At 42.7% G+C, this 24,172-nt stretch overlaps 1 protein-coding gene across 1 annotated transcript; it reads right to left on the minus strand.

The window, feature by feature from the left end:
- Positions 1–288: 288 nt before the first annotated feature.
- PNRC1 (proline rich nuclear receptor coactivator 1) lies at positions 289–8,313 on the minus strand. Its single transcript, XM_069598294.1, has 2 exons — positions 7,346–8,313; positions 289–5,085 (listed from the first exon to the last, which is right to left on the minus strand). Exons 1-2 carry the CDS (start codon positions 7,889–7,891, stop codon positions 4,645–4,647), a joined length of 987 nt encoding a protein of 328 aa, XP_069454395.1. The 5' UTR covers positions 7,892–8,313; the 3' UTR covers positions 289–4,644.
- Positions 8,314–24,172: the final 15,859 nt, after the last annotated feature.

The following is a 24,172-nucleotide window of genomic DNA, read 5'->3' on the forward strand; positions in this document are numbered from 1 at the left end:
TATAAATGATGGTCTGTTATCGGTGATTCCTCCATATCCAAGCTTCCACATCCTGGGATCCAGCCAACTGCAGATCATAGAGTATTTAATATTTTAAAAAAACGTGTATAAAGTGGACCTGCTCAGTTTGAACCTGTAATGTCCAAGGGTTAGCTATCTCCTGAACATACTTCACACTTAATCCCACACACTCCGTAGACACGCTGCTCAAAAATGACACAAAAGAACAGGTATTTCAAACAGAGGGAAGTAGTGGTTGAAGTTTTTATCCAAGACAAGGACTCTATATTAGTTTCATTGTTAGGATTTTTATTATACGGAGAAATGTGCATATGCACATAAATGAGCCATTTGATGGAATCATAGACAAGATTTGGGAGGCTTCAGAACTCATGTAGGCCAATTAGTGGTAATATTTACAACATACTATTTTTAAAAGCTAAACTTGGTGACTTAACAATTGGGGGAATTTTTAACTATGGGCTTAACTCCTAAAATGAATTTCCCATCTGTAAGGAAGACATCTGCATTTATGTGAGCAGCAATGAAGACTCATACAAAAATGCCAGTATCAAATAGAAGTTCCTTTGCATCTTCCTTTCTAGAACTGATTTCTTAACGGAGAAAGTGTCTGTTGCTCAGTCACGTTTGACTCTCTGCAACCCCATGGACTGTAGCCCATCAGACTCCTCTGTCCATGGGATTTCCCAGGCAAGAATACTGGATAGGTTGCCATTATCTTCTCCAGGGGATCTTCCCAACTCAGGTTTTGAACCCTGGTCTCTTGCACTGCAGGCAGATTCTTTACCATCTGAGCTACCACAGGAGCTCAGTGAAAGGCTTAGTCGCTCAGTCGTATCCAGTTCCGACCCTGTGGACTCAACTCAAAATTAACCCACCGCCTCAATCACAAAACCAGCTTCCCCCACAGAACACTTGCCTTGCATTTTTTGGGTAATCACAAACCACTGAATATTCATGTTTCTCCCCAGCACTTCTGGAGGAACCAGGAATAAATAGGGCAGAGGTTGGTGGCTTTGAGCTATGACAGCCCTTTTCCTCCCCAGACATTGAAATGCTTTTGAGAACATGCTGGAAGCTGAGGCATCAGAGGGGTCTAGTTTATCCACTACACTCATGCTGCTGCTGCTGCTAAGTCACTTCAGTCGTGTCTGACTCTGTGCGACCCCATAGACAGCAGCCCACCAGGCTCCCCCGTCCCTGGGATTCTCCAGGCAAGAACACTGGAGTGGGTTGCCATTTCCTTCTCCAGTGCATGAAAGTAAAAAGTGAAAGTGAAGTCGCTCAGTCATGTCTGACTCTTCACGACCCCATGAACTGCAGCCTACCAGGCTCCTCTGCCAATGGGATTTCCCAGGCACGAGTACTACACTCATAGTTCCTCATAATCCTCATTTCCCTGTCTTGGGTGGATGTCCACTGTGCCCGCCTTACCAGGTCCATGCTCGGCCCTGGTGCTGAGAGGCAGAAGCACTGGGATGGGCCTGGATTTTGTTCCTTCTCAACACCAATATTGAGTCAGGGCTTTTAATGAAGGCAGGTGAAGACAGAACAAATATTATGGGTTTTTAACTAGTTTAAAAACCACATACTAGGCAAAAGAAATACAAGTGGTTTTAAGTACAGCGTAACCCATTCATTTCCCACAATTATACTAGTTTTATAATTTGTGAAGGAAAGGGGTATAGTAATGCCTAGAAACCTGAAAGCTGGTTAAGAGTAAAATGTAAATTACTTGATAATACATTCAGATCTTCAAATTTATAAACTACACTAAAGTTTGTATTTTAACTTGAAAAACCACCTTTAAGTTTGAAAAGAATGGCTCCCATCAACCTTTTAATATTGTAATTTGGTCTTTTATTACTTTTTTTTCCCTTTCTCATTCTGCAAGGACACAGATTACTTAGCACCAAGATTAATGCAAATAAAAGCAGCTTTCTGTATTGTCACTACATCAGTGGTATGAGCTGAATAAACTCAGCATCAAATTGAAAAAATTTACCTAAAGACACTTCAGTATAAGATTCTAAACCACGTTTTATAGGGGAAGTGCCACTGAATAGAACATTTTCCGCTCACACCTTTTACCCCTTTGCAATTTTAAACTAGGCCATTAGTTAACATTTAGGTCTGTAGCAGAAAACTGCAGTGTACTTTATACCCCCACAAGACAAATTACATGAACACTGGGAGAAAATGTTTCAAGAAACTCCAATAGGAGAAAAATAATTGTTGAATAATTAGGCTTCACTATGGTCTGAATTTTTATGTTGAAACCCAGCCCCCAAGGTGATAGTACTAGGAGGTAGAGACTTGGCAAGTGATTAGGATAGGAGCGGGGGAACTCTCATGAATGGGATTCATGTCCTTATAAAAAGGAGCCCCCCCACCCCTGTGCCGTGTGCATACACAGCTAAAGGTGGCCTCCCACAAACCTCATGAGGGCTCCCGGGCATGCTTAACGTGCCAACTCACTTCAGTCCTGTCCCTATTCTTTGCAGCCCTATGGAGTGTAGCTCACCAGGCTCCTCTACCCATGTGATTATCCAGGGGAGAATTCTGGAGTGGGTTGCCATGCCCTCTAGGGGATCTTCCTGACCCTGGGATGGAACCTCCATCTCCTGCATTGGCAGGCACACTCTTTACCACTAGCATCACATGGGAAGCCCTAGACAACAAATCTGCTGATGCCTTGATCTTAAGACTTCCCAGCCTACAGAACTGAGAAATTGTTTATAAGCTACCCAATCTCTAGTATGTTGTTACAGTAGTCTGAAGGGACTAATACTGTTAAATAACTGTTTTACTGTAAAACCAAAACTATTCAAATTTGTTAACACCTTCTCACTAAATATATCTGTAGTCTATTTCAACCACTTTTCAAACTATAAAATTTATTAATTTCCTTATATCACCCCTTAAAAAATTTAGCCATCTTCTTTACCAGTGTATTAACACTCCTCTTGGCTAAAAGAAAAAGTCTTTACAAGGTTAAAAGTGCACTTGTATCTTAGTTTCTCTAAATGCTTTTTAAAAATCTAGCTATATATACCTGTATGTAAATTAAGTGTAACTTTCTCTAAATTCATAAGAACAAAGCATCAGTGCCAAAGAAAAATACCTGGATGGGTTTTTACAAGTTGTAAATTCTTAAGAGATTTTGTGGTGGCAGTAACAAGTCATCATTGCCATCACGGCACTGCTTATCTATCAAGTCAACAGGATTCTAAAGTTAGGTTCTCCCTTGTGTGAACCAAAGGATCCAAGAAATTGAGACTTATGACTCATTTTCTCCCCTTAGGATGGTAGCACCTTTCTCATCTATACTGTTTTATAAAATCATATTTAACCTTTTAACTTTACATTTTCACGTGTCTAAATATTGACCAATTACTCATTAAGACTTTTTCCTTTGTACTGTTTGGGATAACCTTGGCTTTGTATAATGAGAAGGGAAAGTTGTGTTCTAGAATTTCTTATTGGAATAGACCGTATACACTATTGAGTAGAAGTTTGAATTTTAAAGTAAAAAACATGCAACAGTAACTTCAAGCAAGCTTTAGATCCCAAAATCTCCATCTATTATTTTAACGTTATATTTGCTTTGATTCAAGTATCCCATTTAGTATCAATATACTGATTTTGAAAACCAGTACACTGAAAATTTGAAAACCAAACAAGTGCCATTTTCCTTCATTCTAAATATGGTAAGTGAAATGGTACTTCACGAAAACAGTTCGAAAATAAAAACATTCTAAGATATAAACTAAATCAGCTACACTTTTGCCCACAACCATTTCCATTCATAAAATGGGGAATTCCTCCCCTTAGAGGTAGTAGTGTTTTAGACTCTCCAAATTTCAAGAGGACATACAATTAGTATAAACATTTAGCCAGTGAAATGGAAAGTTAAAATCCATCTCCTAGTTACACATTCAAACATGAAAAACAATCACACACAAAGAGTCAAGACTTAAAGGGGGGGGGCCAAATTATTATTATTGTTTTAAAATTTGATTACAACCGATTTTGTTGGCATTAAAATCTTAAATTTGAATGTATATAAACCAAAAAACCAGAAATTAAGTTTGGTAAAAATGGGAATAAAGTTTTCCAGTAATTACAGATTAGAAGGCAGAAATCAGTTTAGAGAAACATAGACAAATCCTATGTTTACAATGATTGTGCCACAGATTTAACTTCAGTAGTGCATTAGTAAACTGTTCACATTGAGATCTTCACCTTGAGATTCAACAGCTGTTTCTTGAAAGAAAAAAAAAAAATCTCAGTACCTTGTGCAAATAAATCGGTCTTATATGTGCCTTAGCACACTTAAAATTTCTCCACTGTATATATACAAAACACCCACCATTTGGGCAGGGCAAAATACATACTTTCATAACAAAACTATAATGTACCTCTCAAGTATGAACAATATACACATAATACATGGTATACAGTATTTACAAAATATAAAATATAATACAGGCTGTTTGTAACTTTTTAAACTCATCTTCTGCCCTTGTATGTTACAACAAGGCAATTTTCCATTTCCGTATCACTTCTTTTCAAGGAGTCCAGGGATTTTGGAAAAACTATGTTTTACATACATACTGAGATCTAAGTCTGAACTTTTAGGAGAGTTTTTAAGTGTACTGCCATCAACTCCCTATTTTGGTTGGAATTCTCGATGGTGGTTCCCATCCAGTGACTAGGAGGCTTTGGAAGAACACTAGGAGATGGTGGATCACTAAACTTTGCCCCAGCATAATTCTCCTTTTGGCTCACTTCAGTTAGAAATGATGATTTCTTCAAATGCTTATTTTTAATATTCTCAGTATTTTTAAAAGGCTTTTTTTCCTGCTTCTGAATATCAGATGAAACAGAATCCTGCCAAAAGTTATTTTCATTTCGTTTTGCAGAGGTGATCTTGGTCAGTGGTAAGTTATATTTGTTTTTCTGTCTGTTTATCTTTGGTTGTTCACACAAGGGTATACCATGAACAAGCTGGCCATGGGGAATGGCAATTTTCTCCGATTTTCCCATCTTTGATTTTAAAACCTACAAAGACAAGGAACATAATAAAAATGAATACAGTCTCATGATAAAAAAAGCAGTCATGAACCTCACCATATATTTAATACTTATTTTTTTTAAAAGTTCTCCTGGACTTTCACTATCTTGATTAAATGTGCTTGCTGCACTTAAGCACTGATGCCCAAATATGCACACATCTAATTTTACCACGAAAATAGTTAAATCACTGTTACCAGTGCAGTGTATGAGCTGATTCTAAAACATACAGTAAAAGGCCCAAGAAAACCAAGTTCACCTTTCTGAAAAGAAGATAATGAGCTCTCTTCCAAACAAGTATGCCAACCTCTTCCTAACAAAGCTCAGTGTTCTTACAGTAGGAGTTTTCCAAGAGAAATTTTCAAATGCTTTGGCAGATTAGAAACAAAAACTATGTTAACAGATACACTATCTACCTTGTAAGACAGGTACTTTATAAAATATTTCAAAATAAAAATCTGATTAGCAGGAGCCAGGAAACGTGAGAAGGAGCCAGGAACTGTTTTGACAATGGTTACCAAGTATATACATTAAAAATGATCTCCCGGCCTCTGAAAATAAAATTTCAAGAATTTAAATACTAAAAAAACTATCATCCTTTCCACTTTTATACTTAATGGTAAAGGTAATTTCTGCCTGCCCCCTACTTTGTTTTAACAATTGCTTCAAGAACTTACCACTTTCCTAACTCAAGTGATCCTTATAAGAAGCGATGAGAGGATGGAAAGACAAGGTATCTATTAGATCACTGTCCTTTCAACACTCGTAATGTTGTAGGGAAGCAGGACACAAATAGGAAGCCAGAGCACAAGGTTAACAACCAAGACAAAAGTGGCAACTTCAACAGAGCGCGCCCAGGCTTGAATACGGTTCTAGAAAATGTAATCTTACTAAGAAACAAGTATAAAAGCTCGTTTTTACATTATCACTTCTATGTTTCAGAAGAGCCATGGAAGTGTAAGACGCTCAGTCGTGTCCCACTCTTTGAGACCCACGGCCTGTAGCCGGACAGGCTCCTCTGTCCATGAGATTTCCCAGGCAAGCATACTGGAGTGGGTTGCCATTCCCTTCTCCAGGGGATCTTCCGAACCCAAGGACTGAACCCGGGTCTCCTGCACCGCAGGGAGATTCTTAGTCTGAGCCACCAGGGAAGCCCATGGAATTGAAACAAGAACCTATACTAAATTTTTTAGGACTCACGGCGGACAAATTTAATTTTTGCAAGGGCACAGTTAGATAAGCTGCAAGTCTCTTAAACATTCTTTCAACAAATGGCAGTAACGTATTTTCATTATTACGAAAATCTTTGAAATTAAAGGAAAAATGTCTTATTTCGATGTAAATGTTACCTTAGCGACTTAATACCATCTAAGTTTTAATCAGTTTTATCCTAGTCCTTTAACAGTAACTGAGCGTCATAACATCAACTGCTAACTTTTCTTTCGAAAACTTCATCCTTCTGGGCACAACACTACGTTCCATTAAGGAAGCCTGGCACAGCATACATAGTGGGGATGGTTAAAAGTAAATTCCGTCCACCTGATAAACAGAATTATCGCTTCAAAGAGACAACCCAACTCTACCGTCGCTCCTGCCAACTTTCAAAGTTGAAAAGTACAGCTAAGTAGGTCGGCCCGGCAAGGAGCTGCGCCCCAGTTGGACCGGCGCCCACCAGGCACCTCACAACTCAACAAAAAGCCAACGTAAGCGAGCGGCTGGCGGCCCACTGAGAACCCCACCTAGGGAGGCGAGAGGCCGTAAGCGCGTCCCGACCGGTTTTGGTGCTACCAGCGGTCGGGAAGCCGCCGGCTGGCCCGCACCCCGGCTCTCCATCGCCACCCGCTCGCCTCCTTCATGGGCGCCGGAGCGCTACGCACGTAGCGCGCGCTGACGTCAGCTTCCCGCCGGCTGCTTCCCTCCCCCGCCCCCCGCGCGCCCGGAACGCCGAAACCCCCTGGAACGCCGCCAGCCTTCTAAATCCGGGCTGTTGCTGGGGCGCAGCGGCTTCTCTCATTGGACGGCTCCCCGGAGCCAATCAGCTGTGCCAGCGCAGGCCTCCCCCCTCCCCCCAGCAAGAAGGGAGCCGGCGTCACGGAAACTTCCCTCCCGAGTAAACAGCCGCCCCTCGCACCGGCCCCCGCCCCCCTCCCCGACCCCTCGGCGCAGGGCCCCAAACCTCGGGGCCCGGCTGTGGCCGTATAGGCCGGAACGCCAACGGTTCCCCCTCCGTCTCCCTCGTGGCCCTTACCTCTCTTCTAAACGAGGGTTGGCCGGGCGCCGCAGGCGGCAGCGGGCCAAGTAAAGGGCTCGCTTCCTCAGTTCGGGTTGCGGTCGTAGGAGCTGGGACCCAGGCAGCGGCCTGGGCCTGGTCCGGGACTTGCTGCGCTCCGCCATGGCCCGTCGCGGGACTCCGCCCGCCGTCCAGGCTCGGCCGGTGCTGCTGGTACTGGTGGAAGCGGCTGGGGAGCTGCCCCGACGGGCTGGCCCGCACCTTCTTCTTTCGTCGCTTCTTTGGTGCCGCCCGAGGAGTGCCCCCCGCCGCGGCGAGGCTGCAGTTGGGAAGAGGTGCTGGAGCGCGAGGCTGGGGGGTCAGACAGGGACCGTCTCCCCCTAAGAAGTGAGGAAGGAAGAGAGTGGGAGGTAGCGCCCGGGGGTCCGGGATCCGGGGTAAAGGCGGCGGAGCAGTGGTAACCATCGGGAGGGCGCCGAAGTAACCGCGGGTGGAAAAGCCCATGGACGCAAGGCGGCCGCCTAGAACAAGCGGCTCCCGCTGTGGGACAGAAACGACGGTCATAGCGCTGAGCGGAAAAGTGGCTCCGCAGGAGTAGGAGCTAGTGAGGCCACAGATCACAGGGCGGCGGCGGCGGTGGCGGCTGCTGCTGCTGCTGCTAAGAGAGCCGGAGTGAATCGCGGACCATGACTCGGGCGGTGGCGGCGCAGCAACAAATATCCTCAGCCTCAGCTCTGAGTGTTGTTATCCGAGGCTCCGCCCTGTGCCCACCCACCTTCCTGAGAAAGCCCAATCAGAATGCGACAGAGCAGGTCACGCCCATAAGGCTCCGCCTCCACCGCCTGGAAGAGACACACACAAACAACCCGCTGCTGCAGCCAGGCACAAAGAGCGCGCACTGCGCAGGCGCTGCCAACGGGCTCTTTCGGGAAGAGTAGGTCCCGCGAACAATGAAGTTCCGCTTCAGCCCCACCTGCCCCACCCCCCTATCCTGACTCCTCCTTACTTATCCCTGCACTTTGCCCTGAAAGCATTGATCAGATAGCCAGATCAAGGCTGATTTGGGCGTTGGGGTTGGAGGCGGGAACCAGGGAGAAAGAATTGGAAATCTTCAAGACCACTGACGCTTACTCCCCAGCCACTGACCTTGGGGAAGTATTTATTTCAAGCCCAACATAATAGCATTATTATTGTGTGTGTGTGTGTGTGTGTGTTTAAGATTTCAGAGTACGTTGTAAGAGTTTCATTCTTCGCAGTCGGAAAACCAATCCACATTTACGTTTGATGAAGTGTGGCTCACGTTTTTTCATTAACCTGAGTGAGAAACGCTGCTCATTAGCCATGGTAATCGGAATAAAAATTAAGAGAGTGACTCCATGAAACTGACTTCTTAATATATAAAAAGTTCTCCATAATCCGTAATTGCGAAATGGAAATGTTACCGCTTTCATACGGTGGGACTTTGGATCGCGAAACAGTGCTTGGTACTGAGAAGGAAGCAGAGGAGGGTTGTGTCTCAAAGGGAGAAAGTGAAACAGTTCTGCAACACACTGCATTTTACTTGCTCTGTGTTGATAGAAATTCGTCATCTCCCCGTACTGCGCTCACACAGAATTGTGGCTATTTAGCGCTTATGTACCTTGACCTGTTTTTTACATAAATTATCTCGTTCGAACCTCGAAAGAACTCTAAGGAATAGGTACTGTATTTTATCGCTAGTTTAGAGGAGAGAATACAGGCTTGAAAGTGAAAGTGAAGTCGCTCAGTGTCCGACTCTTTGCGACCCTATGGACTGTAGCCCACCAGTCTTCTCCATCCATAGGATGTTCCAGGCAAGAATACTAGAGTGCGTTTCCCTTTTCTTCGCCAAGGGATCTTCTCGACCCAGGGATCAAACTCAGGTCTCTTGCCTTGCAGGCAGACTCTTTACCCTCTGAGCCACCAGGGAATCCTGAAAACAGGCTTAGAGAGGCAAAAAGTACTTGTCAAATGTCATACAATAAGCAAGTTAACAGAATTTGAACTCCAGGTCAGGCAAGACTAAAAATTTAACACCATCGTACTGCTTGCAACACTAGATTATAGATTATTAGAATACCACAATAATCTTTTAACTTCTCTGTATCTTACCACCCTTTAACCAGTATTCTTCAGCTTTGAGTGCTTGAGAAGTATTTTGTGATTGATAGCAGAGTTGAACAGAGGCAATAGCCGGAATGATGCTTCCCAATAACTTTATATAAACTTTGTGAATGCTACATTTCATCATTTTTCATTGCTGTTTGCGTTTTTTGCTGGATTTTACTCATTTTTGTGTTTCCAACACTTACTACATAGTAAGTGTTCATGATCATGGGATGAATAGGAGTCATATACTTCCAGTCCTGTAAAAGATCTTGTTTAGTCGCTAAATTGTGTCCAACTCTTTTAGCAACCTCATGGACTGTCGCCCACCAGCCTTCTCTGTCCATGGGATTTTCTAGGCAAGAATACTGGAGTGGGTTGCCACTTCTTTCTCCAAGGGATCTTCTCCATCCACGAATGGAACCCATGTCTCCTGCATTGGCAGGCAGATTCTTTACCAGTGAGCCACCTGGGAATCCCTGTGAAAGATTTTGTTGTCAAAGATCTTAGAGAGCCTTTCATTGAAGTTCTCAGGTCTCTAAACTGAAGTTGGGTTTAAGATCCAAGTAAAAAATATAGCCTAGCAAGAGTTGGTGGGAAAGAGGGGACAAAAATTGTGGAACCTCTAGAATGAGCTAATTGTTCTTTTGTTTTTGTAAGAGTTTCTACTTTTTCAAAGCACTTTTTCATCTATTATCATTTAATTCTTCAATCCTTTAAAGAAGATATTATATCTACTTGTAATGTAGATGTAAATGATACATAAAGTCTCTAAAGATGAAGTGAGTGCTGAAGAATTGATGCTTTTGGTGTATTGGAGAAGACTCTTGAGAGTGCCTTGGACTGCAAGGAGATCAAACCAGTCAATACTAAAGGAAATCAGTCCTGAATATTCATTGCAAGGACTGATGCTGAAGCTGAAGCTCCAATAGTTTGGCCACCTGATGCAAAGAGCTGACTCATTGAAAGAGACCCTGATGCTGGGAAAGATTGAAGGCAAGAGGAGAAGGAGACGACAACAGAGGATGAGATAGTTGGAGGGCATCACCGACTCGATGGACACGAGTTTGAGCAAGCTCTGGGAGTTGTTGATGAACAGGGAAGCCTGGGGTTTCTTTCAGTTCATGGGGCTGAAAAGAGACAAGACTGAGCAACTGAACTGAAAGATAAAGTAACTTGCCTGGGGGCCACATGCCCTGAGGTGTGTTGTTGTTCTGTCTTGTCCAACTCTTTTCGACCCCATGGACTGCAGTACCCCAGGCTTCCTGTGCACTCTAGAATACTGGCACATTTCTTAGACTTTTAGACTCTCACATTAATTAGACTTACTGATATATTTTTCCGTTAGTAAACAGTGTTCTTAAGTATTACAGAACAGTTTTAAACAACAAAACAATTTGAAGAGAAAGGCAGAGGATCACAGAAAAGGAGCAGTTAGGACAAGCATTTTGCAGTTTATCAAGGTTTGAGAAAATTACCTCTTAAAAAAAAAGAACACTGAATACATTGTTGTGTTTCTTCATTGAGAAATTCACTCAGATTACCTAAAGTAATGAGGTATCTGTTTTAGTGATACAAACACAATCATAAGAGAGATAAGAAAGTGTGAAGTCACTCAGCCGTGGTCCGACTCTGCGGCCCCATGGACTGTAGCCCACCAGGCTCCTCCATCCACGGAATTTTCCCAGGCAAGAGTACTGGAGTGGGTTGCCATTTCCTATTCCAGGGGATCTTCCTGGCTGACCGCATATCAGGCCTCATAGGATCCTGCTGCTGCTGCCGCTGCTAAGTCGCTTCAGTCGTGTCCGACTCTGTGCGGCCCCATAGACGGCAGCCCACCAGGCTCCCCTGTCCCTGGAATTCTCTAGGCAAGAACACTGGAGTGGGTTGCCATTTCCTTCTCCAATGCATGAAAGTGAAAAGTGAAAGTGAAGTCGCTCAGTCGTGTCTGGCTCTTAGCGACCCCATGGACTACAGCCTACCAGGCTCCTCCATCCATGGGATTTTCCAGGCAAGAGTACTGGAGTGGGGTGCCATTGCCTTCTCCCATAGGATCCTAGGAAACCTTTATACCCAGAACTCATGGGAAGAAGAGGAATTATGGTATAGTGCCTAAAAGATCTGGAATGAAGAAACTAAAAATTTCTTCAGGATCCAGCGCAACCCTAGATAACTAGGTTCATTTTGTGACTCCTAAACAGAAGATGTTTGCTTGTTCTAATGTTCTGTCAGCTCCATGATTTAACTACTCTGTGCTTTTGTATATTTCTACCTGTACTATCACTGCCAATTAACACACTGTTCATCTGAAGTTCAAATTCCAGAGGGAAACTGATTGGTCCAGTTTGGATTGGTTCTCACTGGACGACTGGATGATTCATCACCATCATCCTGGTTCAACAGAACTTTCTTACTAGATCAGATCTCCTCTGGGCCGCTCCTGCCAAAAATGATGAGCCAGGATAGTGAGGCACTTTCTAAGGAACCATTTAGGACCAGTTTAGGAACTATGGGCATGACAAGCATTGGTAGGCTTGGCCAGCCCAGTATATTGCATATCCTATTTTCCAGGCACTGGAAAATTTCCATCCATCTGTTTGGATGTATAATTCCCAGAAATTCAAGGGAAGTGAGAGAACTTATGGAAACTCTGGAAATCTCTGATTTTTCTGAGAAAGTTAGATTTCTAGCAACATTGTCCCATCATGCTTGCTGAAGCGACAATTGGCTAGAGCTGAATAGAGGCTGCCCTTTAAAAAGGCTGCCTGACTTTCAGAATGGGAGAAAATAATAGCAGTGAAACAACTGACAAAGAATTAATCTCCAAAATATACAAGCAGCTCATGCAGCTCAATACCAGAAAAACGAACAACCCAATCAAAAAGTGGGCCAAAGAACTAAACAGACATTTCTTCAAAGAAGACATACAAATGGCTAATAAACACATGAAAAGATGCTCAACACCACTCATTATTAGAGAAATGCAAGTCAAAACCATAATGAGGTATCATCTCATGTTGGTCAGAATGGCCACCATCAAAAAGTCTACGAACAATAAATGCTAGAGAGGATGTGGAGAAAAGGGAAACCTCTTACATTGTTGGTGGGAATGCAAACTGATACAGCCACTATGGAGAACAGAGTAAAGATTCCTTAAAAAACTGCAAATAGAACTAACGTATGACCCAGCAATCCCACTGCTGGGCATACACACCAAGGAAACCAGAATTGAAAGAGACACGTGTACCCCAATGTTCATTGCAGCATTGTTTACAATAGCTAGGACTTGGAAGCAACCTAGATGTCCATTGGCAGATAAGAAAGTGTGGTACATATACACAATGGAATATTACTCAACTATGAAAAGGAATGAGTTTGACTCCATTCTAATAAGGCAGATTAAACTAAAGAGAAACACCATTACAGTATATTAATGCACATATATGGAATTTAGAAAGATGCTAACAATGATCCTATATGCAAGGCAGCAAAAGAGACACAGATGTAAAGAACAGACTTTTGGACTATGTGGGAGAAGGTGGGGGTGGGATGATTTGAGAGAATAGCGCTGAAACAAGTATATTACCATATGTAAAATAGATGACCAACACAAGTTAGATGCATGAAGCACTCAAATCTGATGCCCTGGGATAGCCCAGGGGGATAAGGTGTGGAGGGAGGTTGGTGGGGGTGGTTCAAGATCAGGGGACATGTGTGCACCCATGGCTGATTCATATCGATGTATGGCAGAAGCCATCACAATATTGTAAAGTAGTTATCCTCCAATTAAAACAAATAAATTTAGAAAAAAAAAAAAAAACAAGGGCTCTATAGCAACCTAGAAGGGTGGGTTAGGGAGGGAGATGGGAGGAAGGCTCAAGAGGGAGGGGACACATGTACTCCTATGGCTGATTCATGTTGATATTTGGCAGAAACCAACAAAATTCTGTAAAGCGATTATCCTTCGATTAAAAAAATAAAAGCCTGCTTGTTCTCATCCAGATCATTTCACTCCTTTACTTCCCTGACTCTTTAGGCAAAAAAGCTTGAAGTTCCTCTAAAAACAGATTGGAGGCAGTGAGGCAAATGGCAATAACTTACCTGTGAGGCACCTGAGGACTTGGACTAAGATAGTTCAGAGGAAATGGAAAGGTAGACATGGAAATAAAAGCCTGAGGCCTGGTGACTGAGCGGGGAGACCAGACATGGTGGGGAAGATGAGGAAGAGGAGAGGTAAGGAGAAGGGAGACTGGACAGGATGCTCCCTGACTTTCTAATCTTGTTGATTTGGAGAGAAATAGTAGCTTGACAGGATTGTGAAAATCCAGAGGGGCAATTTGAGGAGAAAATATGATCGTTGGGGTTTAGTAAGGTTTTATTTTTGATGTTCTTCATTTCAAAGCCAAATGAATTAAAATTTTTGTTTTGTTTCTCATAAACAAAAGAACCAAAAATAATTAAGTTGCTTTTTTAAAAATTTGCCTATGAACCCCTTATAGAAAAAGTATTCTTACTTTTGTTCAGTAAAAACATGAAAATCCACTTTTTAAATCAATCTGGTTATCTTTGCTTATTTCATTTGACATTTCCAGAAAATACTTAAGCTACCTCCAGAAAACTTAAGGAAAATGAATAGAAATATACCCTGTCAAATCACCTTTATTTTTCAGGTCCCCGAAGAGTCAATTCAATCTTATCCTAGTCAGCTAAAATTCCATGAAGAAAATAGCATATCTCATTTCTATGAAATAGTGCAATGCCCCAATTTTTACTGTATTTGAACTTAGGGTGAGATCAGTTCAGTTCAGTCGCTCAGTCATGTCCAACTCTTTGTGACCCCATGAACCATAGGACGCCAGGCCTCCCTGTCCATCACCAACTCCCAGAGTCCACCCAAACCCATGTCCATTGAGTCGGTGATGCCATCCAACCTTCTCATCCTCTGTCGTCCCCTTCTCCTCCCGCCCTCAATCTTTCCCAGCATCAGGGTCTTTTCAAATGAATCAGCTCTTCACATCAGCAGGCCAAAGTATTGGAGTTTCAGCTTCAAAATCAGTCCTACCAATTAACACCCAGGACTGATCTCCTTCAGAATGGACTGGTTGGATCTCCTTGCAGTCCAAGGGACTCTCAGGAGTCTTCTCCAACACCACAGTTCAAAAGCATCAATTCTTGGGTGCTCAGCTTTCTTTATAGTCCAACTCTCACATCCATACATGACCAATGGAAAAACCATAGCCTTGAAACTTTTTGGACAAAGTAATGTCTCTGCTTTTTAATATGCTGTCTAGGTTGGTCATAACTTTCTTTCCAAGGAGTAAGCGTCTTTTAATTTCATGGCTGCAATCACCATCTCCAGTGATTTTGGAGCCCCCCAAAGTAAAGTCTGTCATCGTTTCCACTGTTTCCCCATCTATTTGCAATGAAGTGATGGGACCGGATGCCATGATCTTAGTTTTCTGAATGTTGAGCTTAAAGCCAACTTTTTCACTCTCCTCTTTCACTTTCATCAAGAGGCTCTTTACTTCTTCTTCACTTTCTGCCATAGGGTGGTGTCATCTGCATATCTGAGGTTATTGATATTTCTCCCAGCAATCTTGATTCCATTAAGGTGAAATAATAAAGCAGAATTTCAGACTCAAGGGCTCTTTCAACTATGTGATCGTAAAAGGTTCCAAAATGAATATTTGTTTTAGAGAAACGCTCTTGATTTTCAGTTTTTTTTTTTTATTAGTTTGTAACCCTAGAGCACAAACACAAAAATGAAATTTGGCCAGTTATTTTTCTATTAATTTTTCCTAAGAAAGATTTTCCATGTCCTTACCATATCCAAAAAGATTTAAGATTTGTCCGAAGCAATCCAAACCAGAATTGCCTGAGTTATCTTTACTGTGTCCTTATTCCATCCTTGGAAATTTAAGATTTGTATAAAAAAAATGAAACTGACCATCCCTGAGTTATATCTTTTTTTTTTCTTTTTACATTGCTGAACACAGAGCGGAAGACCAAAACAATGTTTGAATTGCAGAGCCAAAGAAAAGCACAGATAAACTCAGAATGAAACTGTGATATTGATATTTTACCAAGTTTTCTCCAAGATATTGATTATGACTTTCAGCCAAGTATGACTCATTGCTGTAATCTAACATGATGTCATCAGCCTTTTGAATTTCAGGAGAGAGATGAGAGTGATCTTTCAGCAAAATTAGTAAGTTAAGCATATTACAGTTATTCTGCATGTATACAAGTGCATATGTGGTTGGCTTAAATACTGACAGCAAAGATTCTTTAAGAGCTATCCCAGCCAGATCATCTCATAAAGATGTTCACTGGCCAGTAATTCATGCCATGTACACTGAGTTTACCATCAGCTTTTTGCTATACCCTAAAGTGCAAGCAGTCAGGCAAGGATCACCAGAGAAATGAACAAGCAGGAATAAAAGGAACTTGCAGGACATAGAAAATGTAGAAGAAATTTTAAAAATTATTTTTGGTTGTGCTGGGTCTTTGTTATTGTGCATGGGCTTTCTCTAGCTGAGATATTCAGTTGTGTTGTGCAGGCTTCTCATCACGGTGGTGTCTCTTGCAGAGCATGGGTTCTAGAGGGTGGGCTTCGGTAGTTGTGGCTGCTCCTTGGCATGCGGAATCTGCCAGGACTAGGAATGGAAGTCATCATTCCATTGTCTTCTGGCTTCAAGCTGATATTTCAGATACGATTCTGCTTTCAATACTTTGTATCGGACCTGTTTTTTCCCTGCCTGATGATATTAAGAGGTGGGGCTTTTGGGGGTAGGGGGTGATACAATCATGTACTTGGAGCTCTCATGAATGGGATTAGTGCCCTTGTAACAGTTTGCTTCCTTCTCTCTGCTCTTTATCAGATAAGGATACGAAATGGCAACCCACTCCAGTACTCTTGCCTTGAAAATCCCATGGACGGAGGAGCCATGGATGGATGCTACAGTCCATGGGGTAGCAAAGAGTCAGACACGACTGAGCCACTTCACTTTCATAAGTCAGAAGAGGGCTTCCCCTAGAACCCATCCAGGCTGGCACCCTGATATGAAACTTCCTGCCTCCAGAAACTGTTAAGTGTCTGCCTGCCGTGCGGGAGACCCGGGTTCGATCCCTGGGTTGGGAAGATCCGCTGGAGAAGGAAATGGCAACCCACTCCAGTAATCTTGCCTGGAAAATTCCATGGACTGAAGAGCCTGATGGGCTACAGTCCATGGGGTCGCAAAGAGTTGGACACGACTGAGCAACTTCACTTTCACTTTCCAGAACTGTTAGAAAGAAACTTCTGTTATTTATAACCACCGGTGTATGTTAGTCAGTCAGTCCTGTCCAACTTTTTGCAACCCCGTGGACTGTAGCTTACCAGGCTCCTCTATCCGTGGGATTCTCCAGGCAAGAATACTGGAGAGGATTGCCATTCCCTTCTCCAGAGGATCTTCCTAACCCAGGGATCGAACCCAGGCCTCCTGCATTGCAGGCAGATTCTTTACCATTTGAGCTACAGGGAAGTCCTTATCTACGGTACTTTGTTACGGCAGCCCAAACTAAGATACCTCCCAAATTATCATTCAAGCATAAAGGCACAATAACAGATCTTCAAACATAGAACAACTTGTGAAATTTCTCCCATGCATTTTTTTCTTCAGGAAGCTACTAGAAGAGTGCTTCATTGAAGAGAATAAACCGACAAAGAGGAAGTCATGGAGACTAGGAAACATGAGAGCCCACACCAGAGACGAGTAGAAGGAATCTTCAGGATCAGGGTGAGAGGTGAGCTCAGGGCGATAGCTGTACTGTGGCCTGGAAGGCAAGACACTCACCATGCAGCAGGAAGGTGGATGACTCTGGGGGGAGGGGAGGACTTCTAAGAAAAAGGTGAAATTGATAGAGTCCTCAATAAGTTTGAAGGAACTGAGAAGAGATGTACACTTTTGGCAGAGAGCTTGGGGACTAATAAATGCTAGGTAAATGGGCTTCCCTGGTGGCTCAGTGGTAAAGAATCCGCCTGCCGATGCAGTAGACTCAGGTTTGATCCCCAGGTTGGGAAGATCCCCTGGAGAAGGAAATGGCAATGCACTCCAGTATTCTTGCCTGGAGAATTCCATAGACAGAGGAGCCTGGTGGGCTACAGTCCATGGGGTCCCAGAAAGAGTCGGACATGACTTAGTGCCTGAACAGCAACAAAAAATGGAAAATGAAACAAGGAAAATAAAGTCAAGGGAGGAGCAAGGCAATGATTAAGAGAAAAAGCCCAAGCAAGAGACTATATTCATAGTAAAACTGGTTACATGTAAATACCTGTTAAAAAGAAACAACAAGCCCTGAAGTCACTGTGGTAAATCACACCAAGACTTAATACCTAACCTAATGCAGTTTTAACCTCTCCCAGAAGGTTTAAAAACCATTGAGTGTGAAATTTCCTGGTAGAGCTAGTGAGGTAATCTGCCTATGACCGCCCCCACCCCCACCCTGCCCCGCCTTCCTCTCAGGGAGGGTGAGGGTCTTGAAATAATCCACTCTTGTAATTTCCTTGTCCCACCCTCTTTCTGCTATAGAAACCTTCCATTTTATACAAACTCCTCTGGAGCACCTCAGGAGTCATTTAATAAAGCCAGTCAGGGACTTCGTTGGCAGCCCAGCTGAAACTCTCCCTTCCAATGCAGGGGGTGCAGATTCCATCCCTGGGAGGGGAGCTAAGATTCCACATCCCCAAACACCAAAACGTAAAACAGAAGCAACACTATAACAAATTCAATCGAGACTTTTAAAATGATTGCCATCCAAAAATCTTTTAAAAAATAATAATAAAGCCAATTAGACCTTTAGATTTACTCAGTCTACTTTTGTTTTATAACATGACAAATATTAATGGAATTCAAACTTAAGATTTAACCATATTAAGATGGGGAAGGAGAATATATGTACACATATATTTGTTGTTGTTCATTCGACAAGTCATGTCCAACTCTTCACACACTAGGCTTCCCTGTCCTTCACTATCTCCTAGAGTTTGCTCAAATTCATGTCCATTGAGTCCGTGATGCTATCTATCTCATCCTCTGCCACCCTCTTCTCCTTTTGCCTTCAATTTTTCCCAGCATCAGGATCTTTTCCAATGAGTTGACTCTTTCCAGCAGGTGGCCAAAGTATTGGAGCTTCAGCTTCAGCATCAGTCCTTCCAATGAATATTCAGGGTTTTTTTCTTTTACTTTTTTTAACGCATAAGTGTAAGTATATGTGTATAGATGGGATCTAGGTGATAACAGAGTGAAAACCTCATCATAGTAGAAAGTCATCAGTTTATATTCAGCCAAAAAATAAATATATTATTGTTGTTTAGTCACTAACTTGTGTCCAACCCTTTTGCAACCCCATGAACTGTAGCCTGCCAGGCTCCTCTGTCCATGAGATTTCCTTGGCAAAAATACTGGAAAGGATTGCCATTTCCTTCTCCAGGGGATCTCCCTGACCCAGGCATCAAACTTGAGTCTCCTGCATTGGCAGGCAGATTTTTTGCGACTGAGGCACCAGGAAAGCCCCCCCGAATATATCATTATTAGTGTTTTACTTTAAAATATGAAGATTGACATTAAAACAACCATCAGAAAATTAGAAGTTTGCCAGAAAGGAGAAGGCATGGACAGGAAGCAAGGGCTGGTAGAGGGAGTTTGATTTATGATACCACACTTTAAGATCATGATTTTTTTTTAAAATAGACCTACAGGATTTCATCTTTCTGTGTCATATCTTTTTGCCTTTTCATACTGTTCATGGGGTTCCAGATGTTCAAGCTGGATTTAGAAAACGCAGAGGAACCAGAGATCAAATTGCCAACATCCGTTGGATCATAGAAAAAGCAACAGAATCCCAGAAAAACATCTGTGTGTGTGTGTTAGTCGCTCAGTCGTGCCCGACTCTTTGCGACCCCATGGACTGCAATCCACCAGGTTCCTCTGTCCATGAGATTTTCCAGGCAAGGATACTGGAGTGGGTTGCCATTTCCTTCTCCAGGGGATCTTCCCAACCCAGGGACTGAACCCAGGTCTCCTGCACTGTGGGCAAATTCTTTACCGACTGAACTACAAGGGAAGCCCAGAAAAACATCTACTTCTGCTTTATTTATTACGCCAAAGCCTTTGACTGTCTAGATTACAACAAACTGTGAAAAATTCTTCAAGAGATGGGAATACCAGACCACCTTACCTGCCTCCTGAGAAATTTGTATGCAGGTCAAGAAGCAACAGTTAGAAGTGGGCATGGAACAACAGACTGGTTCCAAATTAGGAAAAGAGTATGTCAAGGCTGTATATTGTCACCCTGCTTATTATATGCAGAGTACATCATGTGAAATGCCAGGCTGGATGAAGCATAAGCTAGAATCAAGATTGCCAGGAGAAATATCAATAACTTCGGATATGCAGATGACACACCCTTATGGCAGAAAGTGAAGAGGAACTAAAAACCTCTTGATGAAAGTGAAAGAGAAGAGTGAAAAAACTAGCTTAAAACTCAACATTCAAAAAATGAAGATCATGGCATCTGGTCCCCATCACTTCATGGCAAATAGATGGGGAAAATATGGAAACCATGACAGACTTTATTTTCTTGGGCTCCAAAATCACTGCAGATGGTGACTGCAGCCATGAAATTAAAAGACACTTACTCCTTGGAAGAAAAGCTATGACTAACCTAGACAGCATATTAAAAAGCAGAGACATTACTTTGCTGGCAAAGGTCTGTCTAGTCAAAGCTATGGTTTTTCCAGTAATCATGTATGGATGAGAGAATTGGACTATAAAGAAAGCTGAGCACCGAAGAATTGATGCTTTTGAACTGTGGTGTTGGAGAAGACTCCTGAGAGTCCCTTGGCCTGCAAGGAGATCAAACTGGTAAATCCTAAAGGAGATCAACCCTGAGTATTCATTGGACTGATGCTAAAGCTGAAGCTCTGATATTTTGGCCACCTGATGCTAAGAACTGACTCATTAGAAAAGACCCTGATGCTGGGGAAGATTGAAGGCAGGAGTAGAAGGGGATGACAGAGAGTGAGATGGTTGGGTGGCATCACCGACTCAATGGACATTAGTTTGAGCAAGCTCCAGGAGTTGTTGATGAACAGGGAAACCTGGTGTGCTGCAGTACATGGGGTTGCAAAGAATCAGACACGACTGAGCGACTGATTTGAACTGAAGAGGACTTCAACCTTAAAGCAAAGGCAGAGAGATGAGAGTACGCAGGGCAAGCATGGGTAGGAAAGAAAATAATCTAGAGAAACTGGAAATTTCGATGGAGGTCATACTGAGAGGGGCACTCACGGCCCTGCTGAAGAACTCTGGTGTTGTGAGTACCTCAAGAAGGTGGGGAAGTGTTTATGTCATGTGCTGGGGAGCGTATTTTGGCAGAGTTAGTAAGAGAGTGCCAAGACATCCAAAATTGAAAGGCAAGGAGGCTAATTAGAAGCTATTGCTGCTGCCAAAATCTTGGCTTCTTCTGCCCACCGGAAAGAAAATATGGAGACAGAGTTTGGAGAAAATCTAAAGATGGCTTTAATCCTCAAGCCAGCAGAGGAGAGAAGTAGGCTCATGCCTCAAGGATTGTGCCTCCCCTCCATGGAGAATCAAGGGGATCCTATAGTTGGGGCTTGTTCGCAGTCAGGTGTTGGAAATAAAGAGCAAAGATGGAAGGATCCTGCATTCTTCTTTCTTTTTGCATTGTTTCAAAACACTCGATAGGCTGGCGTCAGATAGCCCAGTCACTTGGGTCTAACAGTTGGTCCCAATAGTGGGGCCCATTGATTTTGGTGGATTGCACCGCGATTTGCAGAACGAGGGAAAAACAAACTTTAATGGGTGGTTTGCAGAGAAAGTGCAGTAAAGTTGAACATCAGGATGTGACTAGCATAAAATTAGAAGATAATGGATACATAATGTGGTTCATGCAGAGTTAGACGGCAATAGGTCCATGATGTAGTTTACCTAACAGGTTAGTCTTCTGAAAAGAAGGAAATGCAGTTATCAGCGCAGACTGTAGATCAGGAACAGTTAAATCAAAGAAGGACTCAAAAGGGAAAGAGAAAAAGATAACTTTTTCATGTTTCACTGCAACACTACTTTTACTTTATTTTTAATTTTTAATTTTTAAATTTCCAAATGCGATGATTAATTGTATGTGTTAATGTGGCTGGGCCACAGTTCTCCAGTATGTGGTCAAACACTGTTCTGGATGTTTCCATGAGGATATTTTTGGATGAGATTGACTTAAAAAAAAAATTTATTTATGATTGGCTGCCTCCGGTCTAAGTTGTGGCACTTGGGGTCTTCATTGCGTCGAGCAGGATCTTTCACTGCGGCGTACAGACTCTCTAGTGTCTCAGTAGCTGTGGCATAAATATGCATAGTAGCCTTATTTATAATAGTCACAACAACCCAAATGGTTGCCAATTAATGGGTATCTGTCGAATAATAAACAGATCACTAAGGTGGTATATTCAAACCATAGAGTATTATTTGGCCATAAAAAGGAAAGAAATACTGGTACATGCTGTAGCATGGATGAACCTTGAAAACATGTTCAGTGAAGGAAGCCAGACACAAGGACTGTATGATTTGATTCCATTTATATGAAATGTCCAGTAAAAGAAAATGTATAGAAAACCGAAGTACGGTTAGTAGCTGACAAGAGCTGGAGGGGATGAGGAATGGGGAATGACTGCTAATGAGTATGGGGTTTCTTTTTGGAAAAGAAACAAAGTTTTAAAATTAGATATTGATGATAGTTGCATAATTCTGTAAATATTCTAAAATTCATTGAATTGTAAACTTTAAAACTGTGAATTTTATGGTATTCAAATTTATCTCTGTATGCAAGACAGGAAAAAAGACACAGATGTGTATAATGGACTTTTGGACTCAGAGGGAGAGGGAGAGGGTGGGATGATTTGGGAGAATGGGAATTCTAACATGTATACTATCATGTAAGAATTGAATCGCCAGTCCATGTCTGACGTAGGGTGCAGCATGCTTGGGGCTGGTGCATGGGGATGACCCAGAGAGATGTTGTGGGGAGGGAGGTGGGAGGGGGGGTCATGTTTGGGAACGCATGTAAGAATTAAAGATTTTAAAATTAAAAAAATAAAAAAATAAAAGATTAAAAAAAACACAAAAAAACCCAATCTTTGCTTATACTTCTTCACTGAGCTAATAGGTTAAGAAGTTCTTAGAGAGACACAAAAATCTTCTATTTCCATGTGGGTGTGGCTCTTGCCTCTAGTTGCATCAGCACACAACCACTCACACGCATGTACATGCGCACACACGCATACGGAGACAGCCTTCCAAGCAGAGCTGGACCACAGGTGATAGGTGGTCCCAGGGACCTGGCTAGGACCATTAGACAGCTGCTGCCTGTGCCTTCCCTCCGTAAAGCAGACAAGCAAGATACACAGTGAAGGTGTAGGAGGTGGTGCTGGCCCAAGGTGAGCATTTTATAAACTGTTGTTGCCTAAAGCCTTCCCACCTGTGGTAGCAAGGCCACGCCAATGTGCTGAGAATTCACTAGTCTCAGAGCTCAACTTGGTTGTCAGCTATCTTTCCATCAGTTCCCCCAATAAATAGGAACCAGGCTGTAAAAATGTAATTACGTTGTTAATTTATAACACCAACTCCTACCTCTCTGAGAACCAGTTTTTTCCACACACACCCAGCAGGTTGGGCTTTATTGTTTGTTTCCTTCTTTCAGCCCAGGCACTGAGTCATCTTTGTTCATAAATGTGCTTGCACTTCCTAACCTCGTCTAGCTGAAGATGGGTAGTGTGTTTTCTTTCCCTCACCCACTTCCTAGGATGGCTAGTCCACTCCCCTCTTCCCTCAGCACCTTCCCTCAGGAACGTATATTTTATCTATCTTTCCTGTTCCAGACTGCCAGCTGTCATATATGATTGAGAATTGGGCAATCATAAGTGGAGAAATGGGAGGCAGGGAAGGTGAGAAATGGGAGTTCTATTCTTCTAGCAGGATCTGGAGTTCCTGAAGGGCTGGAACTCTGTGGGGCTTCCCAGGTGGCTCAGTGGTAAAGAATCTGCCTGTCCATGCAGGAGACGCAGATTCGATCTCAGGTCTGGGAATATTCCCTGGAGAAGGAAATGGCAACCCACTCCAGTATTCTTGCCAGGAGAATCCCATGGACAGATCTGTCTGGCGGGCTACAGTCCATAGGGTCACAAAGAGTTGTACACAACTTAGCGACTGACCAACAACAAGAGGAGCTTTGTGACAGAGAGGGTCATTATTGCTGCAGCAACTATTTATTAAGTTTAAATAGCTACTTTAGATCATCATTATTATTATTTTGCCCATGCCCCGAGGCATGCCGGATCTTAGTTCTCTGTCCTGGTACTGAACGCATGCGCCATGCCGTGGAAGTTGAGTCTTAACCACTGAGCCACCAAGAATGTCCTACAAGTGTCACTTTAGGACAGCAGTTTCCAGAATGAGGCCAGAAACCGCCAGCGTCCCCAAGATCCTCCCTTTTCCAACTATATCTCTATGTGAGACCAGATTTCAACCAAAATATATCACAACTGATTAAACAGAGGAGCAGATATAAGAATTCAGCTGCCTTTATCAAACCAGACACAAGAGACTTGAAAAAAGAGTAAATGTCACTCCTCTTGGTAACTTTTGTTTTGGAAAATACAGCTATGCTTTA

This window comes from Ovis canadensis, chromosome 8, assembly GCF_042477335.2.
Source record: "Ovis canadensis isolate MfBH-ARS-UI-01 breed Bighorn chromosome 8, ARS-UI_OviCan_v2, whole genome shotgun sequence".
Taxonomy (NCBI): Eukaryota; Metazoa; Chordata; class Mammalia; order Artiodactyla; family Bovidae; genus Ovis; species Ovis canadensis.

Excerpts from the sequence above, each read along its gene's own strand:
- PNRC1 (XM_069598294.1), bottom strand. The coding sequence starts at position 7,891 with ATGACCGTCGTTTCTGTCCCACAGCGGGAGCCGCTTGTTCTAGGCGGC. Across the intron at positions 5,086-7,345 it reads AACCCTCGTTTAGAAGAGAG|GTTTTAAAATCAAAGATGGG; the intron begins GTAAGGGCCACG and ends TTGTCTTTGTAG.